Raw genomic sequence first — 17,926 nt, forward strand, 5'->3', positions numbered from 1 at the left:
GTGTGTGTGTGTGTGTGTGTGTGTGTGTGTGTGTGTGTGTGTGTGTGTGTGAAGTGGAGGTGGTATCTGTAACAGACACTGGCTGGTTGCATTTTCCACTTCAGGGTGGAGTCGTGGATCTCAAGCTTTGGAAAATTTATTGCATTCCCCCTTGTCAGATTCTGATTTGAGAGAAACACTGAACACCCGGCAACTCTTGGGAAAAAGTTCTGGCAACCATCTTCAGCTGTGACTAATTTGTCCCCTGCCCGGTTGCTGTCCTGGAACTTGAACTCTTATGGAGATCTTAAATAGGACAGTCTGGAAATCTGGATGGTTTTCATGCCCAATTGCTGCTGCATTTATTTTAAAAATATACTCCCCCATTTGGGCAATGACACAGAATGCAGAATGAAAGGTTATGGTACTATGGTGGTCAGTTCTGGGAAGGGACTTGAGAGAAAACTGAAACGACCAGGCAGCTGAAGTGGCGATGAGAAGAGAGGAGAAAGAGGGATGATGGGGGAGGGGAGCATGGGCTGGGTTTCCTGGGCTGCTGGGGAGGCAGGTTGCAAGGTGAGCAGTTACCAACACCAGCTGGGGACTCGTGTTATTTACCTTATCATAATAGCTATTTAGTGAGATTGTAGGTGATTTCATGTTTCTTATACATGTTTTTCTAAATTTTCCAAATTTTATTCACTAACAGGTTTTGTTTTAGATGATAAAATAAACAGTAAGTGTTTTCCCAAATACTCATTTGCTCTATGCAATGGGTGGAGAAGCCATTTTTATTGCTGTTGTTGGGGTCTCAAAGAGAAAAATAATATCTAATGCTAAAGCAGTTCATTACTAAACTAGGAGAAATTTGGACAGACTTTTAGGACTATGTCACTCCTACTGAAAGATGACAAGATGTCCCTTACATATTTGTAGTTGTAATACTGCCCAGTACTATGTCTTACACATTTCAGATACTTTTTAAATTGTATGATTAGAATAAATAAAGTAAAACTATAACCAACAGCACAAAGAAGTATATCTCGTAAGAGAAACCTCTTTGGTCCACTGGTCTTTCATGGAATATAAGACATGATAAACTGCTTCAGAACCATAGTTTTTTTTACCCAATCCCAATTCCTGGTGGATGGTCAAAAGGGGACCAAGTCTCCTAACACTTTACCAAACTTTTTAGATGTAGCTCTAAACCCATGGTTTCCTTAGTGATTTGCTCTGGTCTGTTTTTATTTTTATCCTATGTCAACTCCCAAGATGCAAATTTTGTATGTTTGCTACTAGGTGTGTAAAATCCCTCAAACTTTTCTTTAAAAAATAACAAAGTTTTAAATATTAGGCTTAGTGTTTTGTGACTTAGTGAATAAGACCATTCTTGCTCTCCCTTTGCATCTCCTTTGTGATTTTTCAGAATGGACACACTCCATCAGGGTCTCTGTTCACCAGATGAGGTGAAGGCTCTGCACAGAGAATTGGCCTCACACCCTGGGCTTGGCCAGCCCTGGCTCCAAAGAGCTCCCTTTATATAAAAAACTAACTGTAGTGGAGATCAAATTGCTTATTAGCTAGTTCCTTATTCTGGGTTCGAATATTTAACCCACTGGCAAGGGTTCTTGAGGGATAACTCAGAAGCTGAGATATACTACTGACCTTGTCAAAGACTTTGGAAAAACAGTGGGGAAAAAAGGAGGTGATGGGAAAAGTCAGAAAAACTGGAACCTAGCACTTTCTCTGCACAAAACTGGTTCAGTGACATTGGACAAACGCTTTAACCCTCTGGGTTTTGATTTCCTTGCCTGTCATGTGGGAGAAGAACACCTATCTGCAAATCTCAGTGGAGTCTGAAGATCAAATAAAAGTCAGGAAATGTGCTTTGAAAAGCAGAATGCCCTGTTCAGAGGTAAGGGGTAACTGGGATGTAGCCTCAGGGAAAGCTTTTTATCTCTCTGTGTCTTCAGATCCTCCATCAACATGGGAGCCAACCCGGCACACTCATGCCCACCTTCTCAAGCTCCCCAATCCCTTCAGAGAAGAATGGGGAACTCCAAGCAGAGGCAGCTCTTGGGACTTGCTCGCTCTACTCTGTTGATCCTCCCGCTTAATGCCTCCTTTTAATCCAACTTGTTCTAAATCCTTATGTAATAGGGCAAACACTCATATCAACTTGCTTTTATAGTATGCAACTTACTACTCTGAAATTTATTTTATGGGTCCTTTTTCCTGTAGAATGGGTGTTTATTTCTAGTCATTAATGGTTAGTCTCTCATTATTTTAATTACTTTCCATATGTGTATATATCTACCTCTTGTCTCCTGATAGCTTTACAAAGTCTTTGAGGGAGGCATGTTTCCTGGTACTTCATCATTTCACCCAGCACCTAGCACCAGGCTCACCACCCTTCATGCCCAGCACCCTTTAACACCAGTGTGTCCTCGATCCCTCCGGGATGCAGTTCCACATTCTCTGCATGGCAACTATACCCTCTTAAAAGTCCATCCCCACTCAACTGCTAACTTCAGTCTAGCTAGGTGCCTTCCCGTAACCCCCACATACACCCACCTCCAGGTCTTAGCTCATCTGGTGCCTCACTCAATCACTATGCATCCACTCTCAAAGGTTCAAGTCCAGGATTTGTTTTTCACTGAACACTGTCATCCTTTCTGATCCTGGATCACTATGGCTCCCATTGTTGGCCACTGAGTTCACACAGATTAAACTTGGTCTGCATTTATTCTCTGGTTGTTTTATGTATGCTAACTTAAGTCTCTTTGCAGTATAGTATAAGGAAATTAAGGTCAGGGGCCCTTCCTTGCTTTTCGTTTATTCTGGTCTATTTGTTATATCTTGGCACTATGTTACATGTTAAGTAACTAAAGAGCTCCCAATCATTTTGAAGAATGTAAGCTCTTTATGAAACAGCATATATATTTTATTCCACAAAGTAGTAAAGTCCTCTGAAAGATCAACTATTAAGCTTTGGTCTATAATACTTTGCACACAGTAAACATTCAATAAAAGATCCATTTACCAGAACTTGTGATAACCTGAGCAGTTCCTCCACACACTCACAGCAGCACAGCTAATACCCATGGCACCACAAAGAGGAGTTTTCAGAAGTTATCAAACAGCCATTACCATGACCAAAAATTAAGCACCTGTGCATCTGTGGGACGGGAAAGGTGGAGCCTGCCTGGAATCACTGACTTCTTTTTAAATACTCACCTTTTCTATATGTGGCCTTCGCAGGGAGGCAGAATGACATAGGATAAAGGGGTCTGGCGTTGTTTTTATGCTCCGCGAACTGGGGGACCTTAGACTGAAGGCCTGTTAAGAATGAGTGTGTCACTTCCCGTCAAGGACTGACTACAGAACAAAGCCTTCTAAGAAGCTGGAGCACTGCTAGAACCACAACCAAGTTTTGCTTGCTGCACCTGCAGCCCCTGTTTTCTCATCACCCACTTATTCATCACCTCTTTGCCATCTGAATTTGGCACATAGCCCACCACCTCTTAACCATATAAGGCATTAAATACGTAACTGTTAACTTGTCTGTTGTCTCCAGAGCCACCAGTATGTTCATACATATTCTCATCTAACCTCATCTTCTATGAACTCTGCAGCTTGGGCCCTAGTGGCTACCCCATTCTTCTGAAATCCATTCTTCCTTGAGCCCTTGGTTCTTCTCCAACACTTCTGTCATTTCTTCTCTGTATCTGCCTGACCCCCTATTATTCTGCCTCTCTCTTTAAGGTGAGCCACAGGGGTCCCCCCGTCCACCCTCTTTCCTTCATTCTCCACAATTGTCCCCTTTGGTAAACCTCTAGCTCTAGCTCTGTACAGTGCTGCCAACTGCTGCCTCAACAACTCATCTCCTCACACACCAACCAGATTCTCTCTTGGATTTCTATAATTCTGTTCATGTGCCACCACTCTTCCAGTTGCCTGAGGCCAACGTATTGGAACCATCTTTGACTTTAGCTAAAGAGGGAAAGAGATGAGTCAGGAATTACTCTATTATTTTTTTGCTTGAGCACCTGAGTAGGTAATGATGCTTTTATGATGCTTATAAATCTGGGGGTGGTCTGGGGGAGGAAGGGCAGGGTAGTGGGTACAATTCAAATAAGAAAGGAATAATTACAATATCATATGAAAAATTCAAAGATGGGATAAGTTTGCCCAACCCAGGCTAGAGGGAGGGAGCAGTCAGGGGAAAAAGACAAATTATAATTTGGTCGTTTCGTGACTTTCCTCTGCATAATGAAATGGCTGCCCACTGTCTACTTAATTAAGCACAAGCCCCAGAGTGTGGGGAAAAACCTTTAAACTCCAGCACAACATTCTTTTCCAACCTTATCTACCATGATTCCCCAAATACAGATCCTAACCTCAATAAAAGTAGACGAAACACCATTTCCCAAATCTTTCTTGGGTATTTCCACCTAAATACGTTTGTTTACATAGCTTCCTTCCTACTCTGTGCTTGCCTCCACTCCCTCCCAACACCATCTCACCATCTCCATTCTCCGAAAGACTCTTCCATCCTTTAAGACCCATCTTGAATGTTAACTACCAAACAGAAGCATTTCCTGGTCCCACCTCTCCACCCCCACCGAAAACGTGGCGGTGGCTCACCCTCACTTGGACAGCCCAGCACGTCCTTCTCTATTGACAGCCCAGTCTCTTCTCTATGACTTTCTGATTGCCGTTACAGTCTGCCTTATGAGTTGCATCCGTTTTCCTCCCCTAAATTATACAGGAGAGCCTTCTGGATTGTAACCTCTTTGACAGCAAAAGCATTGAGTTACTTAAGGACTCCCCCAGGACTTCACCAAGCCATGCATATACTAGACACTAAATAAATAATTTAAAAAGTTTTTCTCTTGTTTTTGTCAATTCCCCTTGAATTCAGTGTGAAGTGCTATACTGGCACAAGCACAGTTCACAATCCTAACAAGTATTCAGTCCTGCTGATTGTTTGTTTATAGAGTGAAGAGATGGTTTTCTGGAGGGTCCTTTCAAAGGCACCATCCTTATCTCTGCCGAGTGACAGGCTAGCCTTTGGAAGCCATGCTTTACTGATTTCTCTGGACAACAAAGGTTCCATGTTGTATCAAAGCCAAGTCTGTCAAAATTGTGACTTCTCTGCACCCACACCTGAATCTTCATAATTCTCCAAAGCCACAGAAGTATATATAAAAACTTCCAACATGACGAGGGAATGTTTGCCAACTGTGGGAAGATAAATGACCTGGAGACTTCATGCTCCAAAGGCAGATTGCTGGATTTCTGGTTCAGCGTAGCAAAAGAGATGCTGTTTATTTGTTTGTTTGTTTTTTTCATTGCCAGAAAGTTATGGGTCACAACATTTAATTTGATTAATTCCAAAAGGAAACCTTAGGAGGAACTGTGGGAGGCTTGATAAAGTAAGTATGTGCAATTGTTAAGACAGGAAAGGAAAAAAAAATGACTTCCATTAGAGCCCACAAAGATCACTTCCAGTCCCAAATATGGGTCCCCAGAGATAGCCTGGAAGCCAAATTATTGTCAAAGAGAGGCTTACCTTTTACAACAGCTCACAGCAAAAGAAAACATATAGCTTAACATCTCTCCCACAATTCACCTGTTTTTTTTTTTCTTTTATTCTCTCTCTCTCTCTCTCTCTCTCTTCCTTTCCCTTTCCCCCTGCCTTATGTTACTATTCCCAGTCTGAGCTCTTCTACCAATTAGATATGTATCATTGGATGAGTCACTTGAACTTCCTAAGCTCCAGTATGCTCAAACACCTAAGCAAAATGATGTGTTTATATTACATTATTAAGATTCTTTTACTTCTGAGCGTGAATATAAATGCAAGTTTGCTCTATCTGCTCCTATACAATTGGTCATATTAGTGCTCTAACTTATTTGTTTCTAAGGTGATGAACTGTGGTTTTAGCCCGCGCAAAGAACAAGCTAATTTATTGGTGGATCCTATGAGGTTCCACCTTTTGGAAAGGTGAGATCAAATGGCTAAGTGAAGTCACTTGAGCCAAAGATAAATGGGGTGTCACACAGATTAAGACACGGACCAGAGGAATCTGTTTTGAAACTTCACTGAATAGCTAATTAATTGGCCAACTTGGCCATAACTTCAGCATTTTCTCTTTAACTGCACAATCTAAGGAGGGGTGTGTGTGTGTGTATTCAAATTCCATTGTATAAATTTGAGAATCCTAGACTATCATGTCTGGTCAGAACATTTATTGTCCTCGTATCACTTGGGAAAACTGAGAGTCAAAAATATAAAGAGGTCTTTCAGCTGGTTAGCATAGGAGACAAGACTGGGGCAGGTACTCATAATCCTGCTAAACCACACAGCAACCATTCGCTAATTAATCTTTCACTTCCTCCTACAGGATGACCCAGAATTCAACTTGGATTAAGGTTAAACAGACCACACTTCATCAACTTTCCATTTTTTACTCTTCCTTCTTTCCTGGTTTTAACTTTCTCCTCCCATGAGTCCTCTTCTTCCTTCTATTCCAGTTTTAGAAAACTTTCCTCACATGTTTCTTTTGTATGGTTTTCATGACATTTTGTCCATGTGGTTAATTCCCTCATCTGGATGACTGCTTTGGGGAGACTTTTGTACTATTTTTGGCTTGGGCATCCATTTCCTGCCTGTGAGTGACAACAGAGACTGCCTCCCAAAATGCCCACAGTGCCGATAAGAGGAGCTGGCATAGGGTAAGATAGAGCCACAAGGAGAGGTGGAGTCAGCCAGTCTCAAAGGAATCCAGCTACATACATGGCAGGACTCTGATATCTGAGAGGTGAGCTAAGAATGAATTCTCAGCATCCATTCATCATGAGGAAAGTACCTGACACTGGGGACTCAGGATGGCAACCTTGACTAAGAATGGCATTGGAATAAGAGGTAACAGGTATAAACTTACACTTCTCACTGTTTCCCCAACATCTGATGGGAGCCTGGACAGCAGTGGTCAAAATGCCTGGAGTTCCTGGCATAATTTTAGTTCAAAGTATGCAAAGATTGTTTCCAAGAGGTTGGAACAGGAAGAACATCATTCACACTAGAGACCTCTTCCACCGCCTCATGAGAACTTGGCTCTGAGAGCATACAGCATCATTCTATGTATTGGCACCCTTGGACAGGTTTGCTCTCTCGGAATCTGCTGCATGTCAGGGTGCGTGAGATGGTGGTGCCTGGTGGGAGAGCAGCACAAATGAGGGCCAATAAGGCTTCTCCCAACTCTGAGAGTCTGTGGATTACACCTTCCCACTATTTATCCATTATTTGGCCCCAAGCAAGCATTTTTATAGATGAAGATTTACCAGATGGTGTGCATTTAGAAAATAGGTCAAAAGAGTCACTGCCTTTTGAAACCAAAGAAGCAGTAGGACAGAAGGAGTGAAATACAGGAAAAAGGCAAGGAGTCTGTGTAATTTCTTAGATCTAGGTATGTTGAAAGGGGGCTAACAAGACAATGCATCCATCTGCTGGGGCAGGGGGATGGAGGATGAATGACTTTCCAAGCAGGAAAGAGGAAATGGAGTGTGCAACTGCTGCTATTGCTAAATGGTGTCTCTAATTCCTCTCTCCATAATGGTAATGACTTCCATTTATATGGTGCCTTTCATCAGTTCTGATCTGAGGGAGCACTCAAAGTCCTCTTTTCACTCCACCCCTAAATCTGGTCCTCAACAGGGTAAAGAATGATATCTGTATTTATGCCATATCTATTTTGGAGAAGACTAGCTCATGTGAAATTGGACATTAAGATGCTATGGAAATGAACCCAGAATGGAGAAGGAAGAGGTCGAGGAAGAGAAGGTGTGGAAGGGAAGATGCTTATTTCTAATCATGACCTTCAGTACCATCCAGCTGAACAGACACCTTGACTCAGATACTCTGAAAGATCTTAATGCCTCCAGTAACCTCAGCCTCATCCTATCTGTCTCCCAGCTTTTAATGGGTCTTGGCACTCTTTGGAGTGTATAATATTAAGGTGAATGCATTGGGTTCCAAGTGCTACTAAGGACATTTTTTTTCCTGATGCTTTAGGGATTCAGGAATAGAGGGGATATTCAGGATATAGGCAAGGAGAGGCCAAGGTTTGGAAGGAAAGGGAATGATAAGGAATCTGGTCTGTTCCAATAAGATATTCAACAAGATGTGTAGGCATAACTCATATAGACACAGAAGCCACTAACAATTAAGATTCATGAAAATGTTCAGAAAAAAAAAGAAAAACCTCACACAACACAAAAATAAGCACAAAGCAGTGGCATAAATAACTCAGGGAACTGGATTTCAGTAAGGACAGAAGTGGAAACCCTGTCAATGTATATATCAATATTTCCAGGCTGATATTTAGAAAAGTTTAAGCCATAAGAAATCCTCCTTCATTGGTTGGGAACTGAATAAAGGAATGTCTTTTTGTCTTAATTACTCTCTTCTGCACTTATCACATAATCACTGTGCAGATGCCCTAGGGGAAAGCATGTAATCAGAGGATAGATGGGATTCTGAGAGGAAGGGTGGTGGTGGGATATAGGGACACTGGGCTGGGGACCAGGACCTGCGTTCTAGACTTGGCCTTAACTAGTTGGGTGACATGCAGCTGAGTTGCAATGCAGTGGGCAAAGCCCTGGGCTTAGAATAAAAAGTGACAGCTTTCTGAACTTGGACAGGTCACTTGATCTCTGAGCCTCAGTGTGCTAATCCATAAAATGGGAATGAAAATATTTCTCTTCTAAGATTGCAGGAAGGATGTTATAAGAAATCCATGTGAAATGGCTTTAAGAATTGAAACATGCCATACAAAAGAGGTCTGGCCCAACTCTTTGAGTTACAGATTGGCAGACGTACCCCAGAGAGATAGGATACCATGCCTAAGGTCATAACAGGGTTGGGGGCAGTACTCAATTCCTAGGCTGAATCCAGCTTTCTGTGGATGGCTGCAAAACAAGTAAGCTGGGGAAGGGGAGGGAGAATTTTAAATGAAGTAACGACCACCTTGTGAATGCAAACACAAGGAATTTTGTATGGCTAGAGTGTGGCCGCCCTCAGAGACACAGTGACCGGATGAACCCCTAGCTGGCAAAATTCAACCAGAACCCAACTGTAATACGGTCCAGACATGCAGAAGTCCCAGTAAGACTGCTGAGAACCCTAATGGCAACCATGGCTGGTTTTAGCTTCTGAGACCTTGTTTCTCAGGTCTGTTAGCTTACGATTCTTGCTTGTAGGTTCTCAGCAATAACATACCACCATTGTTTTCTAGCTAAACAATGCCAAGAAAATAGAAATAAGAATGCCTTCTGTCATGGATAGTTCTGGTTCTATGGATAAATTCCACCACACTGAAAGAGAAAGCAACAGTACTTCTCATGTTAAAGTTTAATCTTTTAGCAACTCCTGTCCATGTGGGCTTAATTTAGGCTTTGCACAAAAAACAAACACCTTCAACAAAGTCTGATGGTCAGAAATGGGGAAACCCAGAAGAGCACATCCACTTGGGCAGACATGAAGTGTGGCCCATTTATCACCTTAGCAAGTACAGGAAACATGACTGCTAATTGGTCTCTTCATTAACCAAGGAGATCATCTACCATGGCAGCAACTCAGAGCTGGGGGTGATTTGGAGCAATATTTAAGTAGCTTCTAACTCATAATCTTATCTTTCTTTCTTTCTCTCTCTCTCTCTTTCCTTTTTCTTTCTTTCTTTTTCTCTCTCTTTCCTTTCTTTCTTTCTTTCTTTCCTTCTCTTTCTTTCTTTCTTTCTCCCTTCCTTCCTTCCTTCCTCCCTTCCTTCCTTCCTTTTCTTAATAGATCTTTATTGGAGTACAATTGCTTCACAATACTGTGTTAGTTTCTGTTGTACACCAAAGTGAATCAGCCATATGCATACACATGTCCCCATATCCCCTCCCTCTTGACCCTCCCTCCCACCCTCCCTACCCCAACCCTCTAGAAAGGAAACCATAAACAAGACAAAAAGACAACCCTCAGAATGGGAGAAAATATTTGCAAATGAAACAACAGACAAAAGATTAATCTCCAAAATATACAAACAGCTCATGGAGCTCAATATCAAAAAAACAAACAATCCAGTTAAAAAATTGTCGGAGGACCTAAATAGACATTTCACCAGGGAAGACATACAGATGGCCAAGAGGCACATGAAAAGATGCTCAACATCACTAATTATTAGAGAAAGGCAGATCAAAACTACAGTGAGGTATCACCTCAAGCCAGTCAGAATGGCCATTATCAAAACATATTTCTTTTCGAAATCTGCTGGCCTAGAAAATGTCTCTAAATCCTCATGAACAGACCTCTTAACCTTCACTAATTATGGACTCCGCATGAAGGGAGAAGACAAACAAGGAATACACATCATAAACAGAGGTGAAATAGTGCACCCAAAGCTTATCAGGGGTGATCAGTCCTTTAAACCAGGTTTTGGCCAGAGGGTTTGTACTGTTTGGGGGCAGGGAGAGCACGAGGAATCCTTTTAGCTTCTGCAGCTCCTTTTTCCTAGTAAATAACTACTCTGTTCTACAGGAGTCTTTTATCATCTGTGTGATGTGTGGACATGGACAAAGGGATATTATGCAGAAGTGTGAGGCTTCCATGGCGAGGAAGGTTTATGTGGGTGGGCAGGTTAGCAAGGAAATTCTCCCAGCAACTGACAAGGAATGAGCTCTTCCTAGTAGCCACCAGCACTTCAGTTTAGAGATTAGTGGGCAAATCCCATCCCCAGTGGGTATGCAAAGAGACACAGCGGTAGGTTCCAGCAGAGGCAGGAGGCTCACAGTGCCTTTCAGTCCGGTTCCGCCCACCCTCACCTTTATTCAGGGAAATGACAGGTCAGGGCTTCACTTTAGGGGTCTACCAAGAGCTGCTTATCAAATGCCAAAAAGAGGACAACATGGCTTTGATCTGTGGCTTCCTTATCAGGTAGACTTCAAGATTCACTGGCCATCAGCTTCCAATGGCTCTACTGTAGATGTTTCAACCTAGGATGTGTGACTTCTAGAGCTAGCATGTCAGGTAAACTAGATACTCATTCCCATCCAACTTTGACTTTCTTGGGATCTTGTTGGTATTCCTAGAGAGTTTTAGAGGTTTTACCCAACTAGCAAATTTACCATCAGATCAGATGAAGACTTAGGCATAGCATCTTTAATTAAAAGCATAAAGGTACTGGGTATGGTTGTAGTCTTGGCAGCTATTGGGGCTGCCTCTGGGCCCACAGTTCTCAGGCAATGGCTCCAAGAGAGGAAAGACAGAAAATAACTGATTAAACAATGCATAAAATGTGCAGCAGACTCAAATCTGCAAGACCTGTTTTCATTTGGTTTCTACCTCTCTGCAAACTAGTGAACCCAATGTGCCAAAGATGGCGGACTGCTGCAGGGCAGTGCCCAGCAACCAAGTAACAAGACAGTCCAAGTTTGAAGAAAACTCGGCCTTACCTGGAGATAAGGAGGAGTCATAGGAACTTCTCTCCTTGCGGTTCATTTTGAAGGCTTGGATGTCCTTTTCCCTGTACGTCCCAAAGCCTTCATAGCTCCTCCTTTTACTCCCACTCACATCACTGTCCCACTTGTCGTTCGGAGGGTTCATCTCACTGAACACATCCAGGCTCTCTGGTCTTGCGCTGCTGCCGTCCCCGCCATTGCCAGAGTACCGTTTTGTGCACGAGTCCACAGGCTCGCTGCTCAAGTCACCTTTGTCCTTGGCCTGCGTCCAATGCTGGGCATCAGAAAGTGACAGCGTAGACAGGGTGTCCACTTCAAAGTTGTTCTTGGACGCTTTGTGGCCGGCTTCACTGTGCTGGTATTTCTGCTTCTCCTTATGCTTGTTTTTCTCACTCACAAGGGAGAGCTCTTTGTCTGCACTGCTCAGCCGCTCGCTCAGGATGTGGCTGGAGAAGCCTGTGGCTTTGCCTGCAAAGAGACCACTCAGGTTGTCGTGGGTCCCCAGGAGCCGGTCTTCCTTGTGCTTATGCTTGTGTTTGTGTTTCCTCTTGTGGAGCCGACCACTGGACAGACCGGCACTGCCCACCTTGGGAGGATTCAGGGATGGCTGCCTGTCACCGAGGCCCATGCCCACGGGCCCCTGCAGGTGCACTCCATGCTTTGCTTTATGCTTAGCCGTACCAGACATCTTCACATGGGAGCTTGTGTGAAACTGAGGTGGTGGCACTGTTGGCCTCATGAATGGGGACGCTGCTCCGAGCGTGTGCGACAGGTACAGAGGAGCTGGGTACTGACTGTAATAACCAAGGTTCATCATAGGCATTGATGTGTAAGGCATTCCATAGGGTGCATAGTAACTTCCACTGGGAATAGGGTAGCTGAACCCTTGTAAAAAAGGCACCTTTGTCATGGTGTCATTGGTTTTTGCAGGCCTACCACGCTTCTTCTTTGACTTTAAGTCTGAAGTCCTACGAAGATAGAGCAACGGGTCATACTGGATATATGGCACCGGGTAATAGTGATCAAAATTAATCCGAAAAATGCTGGGATATGGATTCTCATGGTAAAAAGTATAACTCCGGTGAGAGATCCTGAACACTTGGAACTTGGTGATGAGCTCTTCCAGGTCTGCCAGAAACTGGAGATCATCACGGTTTTGCAGGCTTTTCCGTTTCCTCTTGTGCTTTGGCTTCTTGAGGCTTTCGTGGGCCAGAAAGTTGTCCACGATGAGATGCTTCTGCCGGTGGCCATGCCGGTTCTTTGTGCTGGTGTCAGATGGGATGGCCTCCGGGTTGTCCAGGGAGCAGAAATCAAAAGAGTACCTCCGTCGGGATTCGGAACTCTTCTCTGCTTGGTCAGACGTGCTGTTGTTGTCTGTCCCAATGCCACTGTCACTCGGGATCGTCTCCTCACTGTGGGACTCGCTCACAGGGGACAGTGTTATCTCCTTGAGTGACCCGATCTCGCAAAGGTGTGAAGGGGAGTTGGCCATCAGCCTGGGTGGAGACAGCTTCCAGGTCCCACTATGGATTCCCTTTTGGGTTTTGGTTGGAAGAGCACTGATGGGCTGGAGATTTGGCATAGTTTTCAACTCTGAAAAGTTGGTTTCAGTGCTGGCGGGGCTCAGGTTGCCATTGGACCCACCTAACTGTGTCGAAAGTGGGTGCATAGCTGCTGGTGAAGACGCCACAAGTGACTGAAAGTTGGAAGGCACGACGGGAACATCCGGCTGGCTAGAAACTGGCCTCGGGTGCTTGATGGCTGTTTTGGGTTCTTCGGATGGGGGTGGCAGCTCTGCCCTTGGCTTCCTGCCCCTCTTCTTGCCAATGTAGATGGTGCCCCTCTTACTGACATTTATCTGCTTGCCCAATTTGCTCTCGATTGCTGCTGCCCCAGGGCTGGTCTCTGGGGGAGCTTTGGCCTTCAGCGCAATGCTGCTGGAGCAGGACAAGATCTGGTTCAAGATATTTTTCCTTTTGAGTGTTTTCATCTTATTGATAGTTTTGATGGTCTTCTTATCTAACACCCCAAGCTTTCCAACTTTTTTGTGAAATTTCATCTCACTCATGGGTTTGTCCTCTCCTGGCACTAACTGGGCCAACTTAGCTAAACTACGTCGTCTCTTTCTTTTCTTGGTCCCAGGAAATTCCCGGCTGATGGGACTGACTGGACTGGTGGAGGTCCCCTCATGAATCGTCTCAACCGTGAGCAAAGGCTGCTTCTTTGGTCGTCCCCGCTTCTTTTTTACCGGCGTGATCACAGTAAGACTGTCTGTGTTGGTGTACAGAGGGCTGGATGGGGTTATGGGGTAAGCAGATGGCGGTTCCACCATCAGTTTATCGGAGGTGGCCATGACTGCCTCCCGAAGGAGACTGGTGGGTTTTGGTTTGCTGCACGTCCACCTCCGTTTTGCAGCGAATTTGGGGTGCTGGATTTCTGGCAGCTTTCTTGGAGAGTGATCTGTGCATGTTGGAGGTGTCACGACCATGGGTGGCTTCCGCTGCTTAGCTACACCTCCAGGGACAACCTTCTCAGCATTTCCACCAGTTTCAAGGCCAGCTGAGGGGGACTCGTTCTCTATCATTTTACCCAACTTAGGGACACGGGGATCTTTCTTATTACCCTCGGGGTTGGAAAGTATCCTATTAACTACTTCGCTGCTCATAGTGATTCCAGAAGCCAGGGCTTTCTCTGGCATGATCTTTTCCACCACTGCTTTGATGGACTGTCTCTTTTTCCTCTTATGGCTGCTTGGATCTAGGCAGGGTGCCTTGATAGGGATAGTAATCCGGACATGGCTTGAGTCATTTTCAGGATTACTGACGGAACTCACATTCTGCCTGACTGGTGATGCCTCTTGGGCATTATCTGCAGAGTAGCCTTCCCGTTTCCCTTCTGTATTGTCAAATGCTTTCTGAGCATTCTTGACCCAGTCTAGGTCTGAGTTTGGTATGGTTTGACTTATCACATCTTTTTTACTGGACTTTTTCTTGCTGCCTATAGTAGTAGGCGGTTCTGGGGGCTCCTTTGCACCTCCTCCGTCTTGATCTACTAAGGGCTGGAGCCCACTGCACTCAGCAGAGCTGCTGGGCGGAGCCGGTGAGCTGTGGTTGCTTGGAGACGGGACCACACCTCCCAAGAGCAGATCTTTGCTGCTGCTGGACAACTGACTCCATGTGCTCCCTGCACTGCCTTTCTTACCCTGGGCCTTTGCAAAGGAAGCCAGGGGCTCAAGAGCTGGGATCTTGCTGGTGCTTGCAGTTTCTCTGCCAGACTCTGTACTGATGAAGCAATTCTGAGTGGCAGGTCCATTGTCAGAGTTGGTGGACCAGTCCACGTGGCTCTGGCTGCTGCTTTTTTGCTGGTGCTTTGGTTTTAAGGTGTCACCGGTGAAGTCCTGTGGGAGGCCTGGGTCATAATGGAGAGCTGAGTGTTTCTGTGGCCGCTCGTAAGCCTAAGGGTGGGTGGAGTGGAGAAGGAGAGAGAGAGAAACAAAGATCAGCATGGTGAAACTATTTAAAATTTAATGTCAAAAGGCTTAATTATTCAAAAGTTGGAAACAGACACCTTTAGTTCCAGAATGCTTTGTGAAGGTTTTTTTCAATTTCTTTAGTAAAAATACATTGTGTTGATTTTGAATATTAATAAGGATGCTATAATCGCTGTCTTTCTCTCCCTAGATAACAGGAACTTTAACCTATCTTGGTTTAATGCAATCTCAGAAAAAGAACTGTTTAGAGTCAGGAGGGGCCCTAAAGGTCCCTCAGTCCAATGCTTCTATTTTCCAAATGAAGACGCTAAAACTTTAGCCATGAAGAGTCCTGCCCAAGGTGGCAGAGTTCAGGAGAGCATCTGAACTTCCAGACTCCCTGCACGCGTTTCCCTAACTCCAGCTGCAGCTTATTTTTGCCCCAGCTTCTTCTCAAACACACATCTTTCCCTTGCTTCTGCCTACTGCAGTTCATTTCTGTTTGGAGTTTATCCTGGAGTTCAGCATCTCTGCACTCAAACAAGCAACTCATTAGGAACCACTGCAACAAGGAGAAAAAGCACAAGTTGAGGAATTAAGGGGGGGAAGTTTGACGACTGCGTGGGGAAAAGTGGGCCAGTCAAGGGCATAGAGAAGAAACGAAAAGAAGCAAAGAAACATGGAAGAGCCCTCAAATCTCTGCCGACTCTAGGAGTGGTGCGTGTTTGGGAGTGAGCCTGCTAAGACATCCTTAAGCCCACATTAGGCCCTGACTACTCTCTTGAGAAAACGCGTGGATATTCTCAAAAGGAACCTTGGAAAAAGAAAAAAAAGAAAAAAAAAAAAAAAAGGAAACAAGTTTCCTGGACAAATGTGCCAGGAAAAAAAAATAATTATCATTCAAGATCATTCCATTGGACTTTGTCAGCTGTGTTTTTCCCTACATTGGCTCTACATGAATGTCTTCAGACTTTGCACCTTCCTTAGACTAACTCTTCGGCCAGCAAAGGCAGAACGTGTGCTAGAGACACAACATATCCAACGTCTATAAACTCACAAAGGGAATGGATAGTGAACACACTGTTTTGAGATATTAAGCTATTTTTAATATAGATATGTTCACATTGTTCCAGATAGAGTTTAAGCCAGGCTACCAGTACAAAGAAAGCAGTCTTTAAAGCTTATTTTAAGTCCTGTTTTATACACAGAGGATGTATTTCCCTAAGATTTGTTAAAGGGAAAATATTAGTAAATTGAGAAAGCTTTGATAATATCCCAACTAAGGAGTATATGATAATGGCTTAGTGAATTTAGGAAGTTTTAACCTATAATATGTATCTGTCTGTTTACCTGTCTATGTATGTATGTATTGTATGTGTCTATCTAGCTGGCTAGCTAGCTAGCTATATATCTATCACCTATCTCTTCTCTGTCTTTTGCCATTGATGCTATAGGATTTATGCTTTATTAGGAAACATTTCTTATTGTCCCTGGTAAGAGTCAAAATGCAGATGGCAGAAAGAATTATGGGTAAAATTCAATATAGTAAAGCAACCAGGGTTTCATTCACACCAGTTCCTGGAATCCCTAGCGTTATTTTCTGCCTCCCTGATTTTGTGAAATCCTGTTTATACTTCCAATATTGAAGCATATTTTTTAAGAATCATGAGAGAGCTTCCCCAAGCTAAGCCTGTTAAGTGCCCAGGAGAAAATTAAGAAAAAAAAGTATTTAATTTTTTCTTCACCTTGCAGTTTAGAGTAGAGACACTGCCATCATCATCTAGAGAACTAATCCTGACACTTGACTTTGGCCGCTAGGTATTACTGCTGTGGACATAGGCTCCATCTCATTTTTGGCAAAAATAGAGAAATCTTATTCATGGCACAAAATAGTAAATCCTACTTATCTTTTATGAGTCAGGGCTTTGTTAATTTGTCATTTATGCTTTGGATTTTAGTTGGCACTATGTGTATACTCACAGGATGACAGGCTAGAAGAGGGCTTGGAAACAAAATTTCCCACTTCTTTGGGTGACAAAATAATTGGTTGCTCACACTAGAACATTCTAGAGAGTTAGTGGTAGTACTTAATAAAAACTGTAGGACAAAAGGTTTAAGTTATTTTGGACCTGGGCAAAACAGCACTCATAGCCACCCTCTCACCTCTACCCTTGTCATCAACCCCTCTCCACTTTTCCAGATCTGTATACTGAAGTCCACAGAGGGGCTTCGTGGTAAAGCTGGAATCTTCATCTCTAATTCCCATCAGTTTTTCCCTATTGCTCCATCTTACTCTTGGCAACTAGCAGAGTCCTTCATTAACTTTTCTTTATGTTCTAATCTCAGCTCAATCCTAGTGAGGCCCCCTACCTTATAGAAATACTCCTATCATAAGTTTTCATGAAACCATGTATCTCATCTTTGTTGTACTTATCATAGTTTTAAATTTACATTTGATTTTTGTACTAATTGAATTAATGCCTGTCTCCCTTTCTAGCCTGTATACACCATCACAGAGATACCAAGTACAGCGCCTGGCAAATAGTAGGCACTCAATAAACATTTATTGAATAAATGAAGGAACATCCGCTTTACTATGGGTATTCCATTTTGTCATTAGTGAGATTAATGACCTGTATATTGCAACATATTGTCTGCAGACACTGTTACCTCCTTCAGCCTAATTTCTTATGCCATTCCTTCTGCATGCACCATTGTCTCTCATGAAGACATCTATCACAATCCTTGTAATGCGATGTGCCATTTATTTGTATACTTTTCTGTCTCTGTCTCCTAGACTGTAAGTACTTTGAGGTCAGACACACTCATTTATCCTTTTATCTCCAGTATCTATTACAAAGCAAACCACCCAGAAAGTTCTCAATAAATGTTTGTTGAACGAACAAACAAAATAATATTTAAGATGCCTATTACCATGACAAAATATATGGCTGCACACAAAAGACAATAAGC

The 17,926-nt window shown here is 43.5% G+C and overlaps 1 protein-coding gene across 2 annotated transcripts in view; it reads right to left on the reverse strand.

Moving 5' to 3' along the window:
* Window positions 1-17,926, reverse strand: part of SETBP1 (SET binding protein 1) — a 374,804-nt gene that overhangs the window by 99,147 nt on the left and 257,731 nt on the right. For both annotated transcript variants that reach the window (XM_029221193.1, XM_029221203.1), the window contains exon 4: window positions 11,479-14,938. In XM_029221193.1, coding sequence (XP_029077026.1) covers window positions 11,479-14,938 — 3,460 coding nt within the window. The remainder of the gene's footprint in view (window positions 1-11,478; window positions 14,939-17,926) is intronic.

Source organism: Monodon monoceros, unplaced genomic scaffold, assembly GCF_005190385.1.
Source record: "Monodon monoceros isolate NGI ecotype Baffin Bay Population unplaced genomic scaffold, NGI_Narwhal_1 Super_Scaffold_1, whole genome shotgun sequence".
In the NCBI taxonomy this organism is placed as follows: Eukaryota; Metazoa; Chordata; class Mammalia; order Artiodactyla; family Monodontidae; genus Monodon; species Monodon monoceros.